Raw genomic sequence first — 8,163 nt, forward strand, 5'->3', positions numbered from 1 at the left:
AGACGCCGATGCTGAAGTTGACGATTAAATTAATTTACTATTAGATTGACATAAAATTAAATAGATTTATATTGGAGTTTTACGACAAAATAAACATTAATTTCGGACATAAGCGAATGTTTTTTTATGTATGTTGCGAATGACAGATCAAATTGAAACCAAAGCGATAAAATCATTGAATTCTTTTAGCATTGAATGAGAGATTGAATGAGCTTGATTCGGAATATATAGTCGCTGTCATTTTCATGCAATTCTTGGTTAGTTTAAAAATCAACATTCAACATACATAGTTTTAAACACTATCGGAAGGTAATGGCCATGATGAAAAAAATTAAAAATATCAATTTGTCTCTCTCAAATGTGATTTTTTTTATTTGAAATAATTTCCAAAAAAATCGAGTGACGAATGAATGCCATTGTATATTAATAATATTCACAGCAAATTATTCTTTCTGCTAAAAGTGTGAAAGGAGTGTCATTTTTTACAAAAAGTTGGTGTATGCATTCCGGCGCCATTTCCTAAACGTCGATCAAATGATAAACATTTCGGATAGGTAAAGGGTATTTTTAAAAGATTTAAATTGATATAAAGTAAACAAGAATTCGAATTTAACCAAAGTCTTTATTGCGATTGGTAAATGAAAATAAGTGTACTATCATTATCCAATCATAAATCTAATACGCTGTACAACAAAATCTCACTTTCCACCTTTTCTCCTTAATATTCATTTACAAAGAAATATATATGTTAATTGTTGAATTAATTGCGAAAAAAAAAACAAAATAAAAAATTAGTAATTCAAAATAATTTTCCATTCTTCGGCTATGTTAACCGTTGCTTTACTGATGCTGTATGAATTTTCATTCTTGATAACCTCAAGTGCAACATTATTTGATGATGTTGAGAGTGTGGCTGATTGTGGTGCTTTATCCAAACCAGTGATGACAACACGTTCAATCGACACCTGTGTATCGAATTTTGCACTTGGATCGATGCGTTTACTGCTCAAAACATTCTTCTTGAATTCGATTTGTACGTAAATATATTTGCCATTTCGATATTCAAAGCTCTGTTCATCGTCAGCATAAAGCGTTCCGTTGGCTTCTTGGTATCGATCCAAACAAACGATCAAAGTGTATGGATCGTTCTTCATCAAAGTTGATGCTTGTCGTACATGTTCTTTCTTCGGCACAATCGTTCCTCCACGTTGGAATACTGGAATCTTGTTTCTATTCACCGGAATGCCAACATATCCAACCGAATCGTACACAGTATAGTCATCAATATCATACCACAAATCACCGTCGCCAGATGCACTGTGGCGTGGGAAGTAAACGTCGACTTTGGTGGCACCTTCTTGTGCTACCGGATGAACCAACAGTCGATCGGCCAACAAATATTGATTGTCAATGGCAAATGTCTCTGGATCGTTTGGATAATGGCTCAAAAGTGGTCTCATCACTGGGTAACCAAAGCGTTCGTGTTCATAGAACATAACATACCAAAATGGCAAATATGTGTAACGCTTACGAATTGCATCACGAACAACAAGTTTTGAATCTTCTGGGAATAACCAAGGTTCACGTCGTTTCGTGGACATGTTGGCATGTGCACGGAAGAAAGGTTGAAATGCACCAGCTTGATGCCAACGCTCGAACAAATCTGCACTTGGATCTTTAAAGAAACCACCAACATCCGAGCCACAAAATGAAAATCCACTTACGGCTTGCGTTAAACAGGTCTTTAGTGACATTTGTAAATATCCCCAATCGCCGGTATTATCTCCTGTCCAAATGGCTGCGTAACGTTGACTGCCAGCAAAATGACTACGAGTTAAAATGAATGGACGATATTTGCCATTTCCTCTGCGATACAAACCATCGAAAGTGGCCTTTGTTTGCATGAATCCATATAAATTGTGTACAGCACGATGTTCAAAAGTTCCCATTTCGGTATTGTGTAAGTTATCTTTTGGCATTGTCAATTCTGGTCCACTGAAAACACTTGGCTCGTTCATATCATTCCATATGAAAACATCATTCGTAGTTGTATTAAAGTTCTCCAAGAGATACTGATCGGCAAAGTATTTGCGAACGACTGGATTGAAGAAGTCTGCATAACTTGAATTGCCTGGCCAACATACACCTATATTTATAAATAATATCTATATTTTTAGTTTTCTTTTTTTAATTCCTATTTCGCTCAGTGCAATTTCTTAGTACCTTCAAAATCGTGGCCATCCTTATTCTTTGTATAATAGCCGTATTTAGTGCAGTCACCATGGACATGGTAGTTGTTTGCTGTTTTAATGTGCGGATCAATGATGATTGTTAAGTGCCGACCACTTGCAGCTAAGTTTCTGATCATTTCCAATGGATGAGGGAATGTTTGTGGATCCCATGTGAAATATCTGTTAGAAAGTTTTGAATATGAACGATAGAGTAGTAATTTGAAAGAAGAAAATTGCAAATTTCAAGTTTAAACTTACTTTTTTTCCTCGGTATATTCAATATCAAGCCACATCTGTAAAAATGTCAATCAAATTAAAATTCAGCAAATTTTTTTTATGAAACAATTTAAATAGAAATAAATATTATTCAGATCTTACAGTATCCATAGGAATATCGTGAATATCAAAATGTTTGCTAACATTAAGAACGTCTTTCTCATCATTGTAGTTCCATCGAGATTGATGGAAAGCTAATGCGGCCGGTTGTGGTAATGGTGCGACACCAGTCAAATCCGTGTACTGTTTGAATGTATTTTGCGGAGTTTCACCCAACAAAATGAAAGCGTCAACAATTCCACTTTCGGACATAAAATGAGCAGCGCTTCCAGACGATGACACATTCTTTTGCAAATCTTGATTATAAATATCAACCCATGTTTCGGCGGCATTCATCCAAAAAACACCAGCTGTTCCTTTAGTGCTGTTTCAGAGTTTTTACTTAAAATCAGTTGTTCTTTTAATCGATTTAATTTGGTAAAATCTTACCCATGACCGTAAATAACTGGTACTGAACCATACAAAGCCATACCATTATCCAATTCAAATTCACCAACATCCAAATTATACAAACGGTATGGATCGCCACCCGAAGTTGATTTCAATGCGAATGAATCAGCATGCTCCGGAATACCTATGTAAAATGTTCATTTCTCAATGCGGTACTTCAATATTGTAAACTCAAAGTAATTGTAAATTGTTATACCAAAGAGAACTCCAGCTTGTGGAAAGGTGAAATCCATTGCGACTGCTTCGGGTCCATTCGGTTTTGAGTCATGGAATGAATTGAAATCTTCTTCCCACGCGCCTGGTTCATTGTCAACGTCATCATTTGATTTGTTTGCTTTTGTGCGATAGTGTTCGAATTTGAATAGCCCCCTAGCATTGGCCGACACGAACAGCATTTCACTTCGATAGAAATCAATTTTAAACGGAGTTGCATGAATGACGGCTTTGTTTTGTCCGTATTTAACGACCAATTCATTTGAGTTTGACTTCACCACTTCAACGCTATTGAAATGTAAACCACCAATGAAATTTCAGACAGTTTTCATTTAGTTACGAAAGAAATACTTACGCAACTAATTTTATAGGCTCCTTTAATGCATCCGTAACGCAATATCTTTTCTTCAGTGGAGTTTTTTCATCAATTGCGATATGGAATACATCACCCTTAAAATCGATCAAAGAAAAATTACGTAATTTACATGATTTAGATTAGATCCACTTGGTAATATTTACATGAATTCCTTCCACTTTCAGTACAAAGATGTGGCCATTGTTCTTGTTGACAAGGTCAACTGTGATCGAGTCTGAATAAGTGCTTAATGTGGCTGGTACTAATTCGTATGACGAATTATTGGGTTCTACATTACGACAACGCCTATTTTAATAATATCATTTTTTACTGAATTTATCTTTCGTTTGTTTAATTAAAAAAAAATCTTTACCGACAAAAACTGCTTTGTTCACATGTTTTGAAAATCGTTCGATCAACTGAAATGACTCCCGTCACAAGGGCAACTGCACACAAAATTGATATCGCCAATTTCATGTTGAACGTTTCCCGATCTAAACTGAAATAATTGGTGTGATAAGCCATGATCATATTTATATGAATTTAGGGGCATATTTCATTGATTAGATCATCTCAAGTGTACCTTATCGCAATTATGCATTCGTATATTTGTTCGATACCTTATTTCAAATAAACACTTGATATGGTATCTCAATTGTAGACAATGTCAAGTACATTTTTGTGTGAATAAAATATATTAATAAGTCAGGCTTAGAACTGTTAAATTGTGAAGTGCAATGCTGACGCAATATAAGTTATCATTGTGAAGATAATGGAAACTACCAATAATGACTTCCATCAAATTGGGCAGCATTTCACTTCGAAAGAAATCAATTTTAAATGGAGTTGCATGAATGACGGCTTTGTTTAGTCCGCAAGTGATGATGATGTCAGTTTTTGATTCTGTCACTTTGATTCTATTTAAAGAAAAATATTTCAATATTTTCAAAGAATAAATCTTTTGATCAAACAAAATACATACACCTCTGTCTTCACATTTTCTTTTAATGAGTCAGTTACGAGGTATCGTTGCCTCAATGGTGTTTTCTCGTCGATTGTGACACGAAATACATCACCCTTGAAATCGGTCAATGAAAAATTACGTAATTTATTTCATTTATTTATTGACCGTCTGATCAAAGACTAGATCCACTTGCTAATATTTACATGAACTCCTTCCACTTTCAGCACAAAGACGTGGCCATTGTTCTGGTTTACGAGGTCAACTGTGACCGAATCAGAGTATGTGTTTAGTGTAGCTGACACTAATTCAAACGGTGAGTTATTGTTTTCCACATTGCGGCAACGTCTTGTTTAGAAGAAATTAAGGAAATATGTCAGCTGAATGTGCTATATTTCCTTAAACATTCAGAAAACTCACCGACAAAAGCTGCTTTGTTCACATGTTTTATAAATTGATCGATCATCTGTAAGAGCACCCGTAAAAAGAGCAATGAAAACTACTGCAATGATTTTCATGTTGCTTGTTGTCCTTCAAAAAAAAAAAATGTGAAATATAAATGTAATCATTTTTGACATGAACTACTTTCAAATTTTGAGTATAAACGAAGCAGGCGGCTCTAATCAGTGATAGATAAACTGTTATCATCCCTCGATTCTGTTATGTGCTATGAAATGTATTTTGTATAAATACATTCAAAACATGTAGCATCATCGGCTTTATTTGTTGCCTTCAAATAAATGTTCTGAAAGAGGGCAATAAACTTAAAAGGTAATTAAGAGAGATTCTATTCTTATCAATTAAACATACATGTTGTCTGATTTTTGGTGGCTCATTTTTATTGAAATCAAGTGAAGCAAAATTAATGTTACGAAATCATTATCAAATTGCTCTGTGAATGAATTTGATCAGTTTTGGTAATAAAAACGAATTTACAATTTTAAACAGATAATAATATTTCAAATGAACAACATGCACATATTGACTCGTATTAACTGATTCGATTGTAAGTGGTTACATACTTTTTAGCGGTAAAAGATTATAGTAAAAATTCGCAAATTTTCTGCCAGTAAACATTATTGTTTTTTGTAAATCCCAACGAACGTATTTTTATGCAGTTTTTAAGAAAGCCAAAAGCGAATGTGAATAAGGTACCGGTTGAACCCTTAATCAGCCAACAAATATTGATTGTCAATTGCAAATGTCTATGTATCGTGTGTATACAGAGCTCAGAAGAGGTCTTATCACCAGGTCGAATATATTTCAAAGTAAATTTGGACGAAGAAAGCCAAAAACGGATTTTTGCGATCAAATTCTGAATCTAGGGGGCAGACACGTGGAATAGGATTAGACTTTTAGTGTAAAGATTCGAGAAATTGCAATGGAATGGCAACGCCTGTGAATGGATTCGCGTGGAATAGCGAAACAGTGCATGGAATAGCAAAAATTGTTTCACTTCAAATCCATTTGACATTTCTTTTGACGTTTATTGATGGATTAGTGGAATATTGTGAAATATTGCGGAATAGCAGAATTAATATTTTTGATGGAAACAGTGCATGGAATAGTAAAAATAGTTTCGATTTCATATTTAAGTTTTTGGATTAGTGGAATAGCTGGATTAGTAATTTATATAGTGGATTCGGAATTTATTCTTGGTGTCTCCCCCCTAGTTCTGAATGTGAAGTTGTGCATGAAACATGTTATTTTAAAATAATCATTACTATAATAACTGTAGTTTTTGTGCATACAGAAAATAAATACGTTGAAAACTATACGACATATCATATAAAATTTGGATCTACTAGTTGGTAGTTCGTTTGAAATTTGATTTGTTCATATAGTAACTATATTATAGTTCATGCAAAATATCGTTTTTGTGTGTTCCCTTTTGTACGGGTCTTCTTTGTTTATTAGAACTTAAGACAAATGAAGAAGATTTACACAAAAGAGAGTACACAAAAATCGAATTTTATACGAATTGACAACTAAATTCAAATTCTATATGTCGTATAGTTTTCAATGTATTTATTTTCTGTGTGTGCTCTTTTCAACTCTTGAATGTTTTTCGTTTTCATTAATTGATAATCCCACTCGCAAAAACGCGTAATAATTTCATTGTTCGTTAGAAAAACTAATTTTAAACTGATAAGAATTTTTAAATAGGATCATGAAAGTCAATTTACAACATAATGATCCAGTTAATATTGAGCGGCTTTCCTAACGATACTGTTTCTTTAAAATAATATATGTGAATAAAGCAAAAGATTTTGATTGAAAAATGTTAATTTAACACATAAAGTCTTATATAATCTAATACGTATGTTTTTAATTTAAAATAAAGTGAATTTGTGTGCTTTTGGTTCATAAAAAATAATAAATATCAATCGTTTAATTCAATTAACAAAATTTTAAAAATTAAAAATTGATGAAGTATTTTAGTCATGGAAACTTTTAAGGTTATTTGTGTGACGCTATTGTGCTGTATTGCAGTGAATGCACATCCATCTGTAGTGAATAACAAGGCTGAAAACGAAAGGCCCAAATTGGATTGGTATGAAAATGGTGTTTTTTACCAAATCTATCCCCGGTCATTCAAAGACAGTAACGGCGATGGAATCGGGGACATTCGTGGTATTATTCAAGAATTGGACTATTTGAAAGAATTGGATGTTGATGGAGCTTGGCTTTCGCCAGTTTTTAAGGTAATGCTCGAGACGTGAAAATCTAATAAAAATCGATGTAAAAATAATTTTAATTGCATACGTCAAAGCAAAACGATTTTCCATATTTTTAATTCGAAAATTATTTTCCAAATAAACAGAGTCCAATGGTTGATTTCGGCTATGACATTGAAGATTTCTACGATGTCGATCCAATGTTTGGAACGATGGCCGACTTAGAAGAGTTATTCATAGAAGCCAAGAAGAGAAATATAAAAATCATTTTGGATTTTGTGCCAAATCACAGCTCTGATAAATGCGAGTGGTTCAAAAAGTCGGTGAGACGTGACCCTGAGTATGAAAGCTTTTACGTTTGGGCTGATGGTAAAAACAATAACACAGAACCGCCAAATAATTGGTTATCGATTTTCTATGGTTCAGCATGGACTTTTAATGAAGAGCGAAACCAGTGGTATTTTCACACATTTGGTATGTGTCTTCATATTGATATGGTTCAAAAGTGCCATGATATATAATTTTTTTCTGTCATTTTGTAGCCAAGGAAATGCCCGAGTTCAACTACCGGAATAAAAATGTCACAATTAAAATGATCGATGTTCTTAATTTTTGGCTTGAAAAGGGTGCTAACGGCTTCCGATTGGATGCAGCCAACTTTTTCTATGAAGATGAAGATTTGCGAGACGAACCTTTGAGTAATGAAACAACTGATCCGAATGATTTTGAATACTTAAAGCATGATTACACAAAAAATTTGGGAGAATCATTTGACCTACTGTACAAGTTCAGAGAGGCAATTGATAAATTTCAAGAGAAAAACAAAGATGCGCAACTTGTTCTGATGTGTGAAGCTTATGTAAATAATACCGAATATGTCAAATATTTTGGAAACGGTAAAAGAAAGGGAGCGCATATTCCATTTAATTTTGATTTGAT

The 8,163-nt window shown here is 33.7% G+C and overlaps 2 protein-coding genes across 2 annotated transcripts in view; one reads left to right on the forward strand and one right to left on the reverse strand.

Moving 5' to 3' along the window:
- Positions 1-698: 698 nt before the first annotated feature.
- On the reverse strand, positions 699-4,125 carry LOC116341889 (neutral alpha-glucosidase AB-like). The gene is made up of 9 exons (XM_031769226.1): positions 3,959-4,125; positions 3,750-3,891; positions 3,586-3,680; positions 3,214-3,518; positions 2,997-3,141; positions 2,610-2,931; positions 2,490-2,524; positions 2,224-2,411; positions 699-2,146 (listed from the first exon to the last, which is right to left on the reverse strand). Exons 1-9 carry the CDS (start codon positions 4,114-4,116, stop codon positions 792-794), a joined length of 2,745 nt encoding a protein of 914 aa, XP_031625086.1. The 5' UTR covers positions 4,117-4,125; the 3' UTR covers positions 699-791.
- Positions 4,126-5,707: 1,582 nt separating this feature from the next.
- LOC116341896 (maltase 2-like) overlaps positions 5,708-8,163 on the forward strand; it is a 3,104-nt gene continuing 648 nt past the window's right edge. Inside the window, exons 1-4 of the mRNA XM_031769236.1 lie at positions 5,708-5,814; positions 6,989-7,251; positions 7,371-7,698; positions 7,767-8,163. The exon at positions 7,767-8,163 is cut by the window's right edge and continues 213 nt beyond it. Coding sequence (XP_031625096.1) covers positions 5,748-5,814; positions 6,989-7,251; positions 7,371-7,698; positions 7,767-8,163 — 1,055 coding nt within the window. The 5' untranslated portion in view covers positions 5,708-5,747. The remainder of the gene's footprint in view (positions 5,815-6,988; positions 7,252-7,370; positions 7,699-7,766) is intronic.

Source organism: Contarinia nasturtii, unplaced genomic scaffold, assembly GCF_009176525.2.
Source record: "Contarinia nasturtii isolate CC-2019 unplaced genomic scaffold, AAFC_CNas_1.1 Cnas_scaffold_810, whole genome shotgun sequence".
NCBI classification, from domain to species: domain Eukaryota; kingdom Metazoa; phylum Arthropoda; class Insecta; order Diptera; family Cecidomyiidae; genus Contarinia; species Contarinia nasturtii.

What these genes read in the sequence shown, in the direction of transcription:
- LOC116341889 (XM_031769226.1), bottom strand. Translation starts at nt 4,116, where the DNA reads ATGATCATGGCTTATCACACCAATTATTTCAGTTTAGATCGGGAAACG. An exon ending in ACAAGCTGGAGTTCTCTTTG is followed by an intron (nt 3,142 to 3,213) that starts GTATAACAATTT and finishes CATTTTACATAG; the next exon opens with GTATTCCGGAGCATGCTGAT. An exon ending in CCAGTTATTTACGGTCATGG is followed by an intron (nt 2,932 to 2,996) that starts GTAAGATTTTAC and finishes ACTCTGAAACAG; the next exon opens with CACTAAAGGAACAGCTGGTG.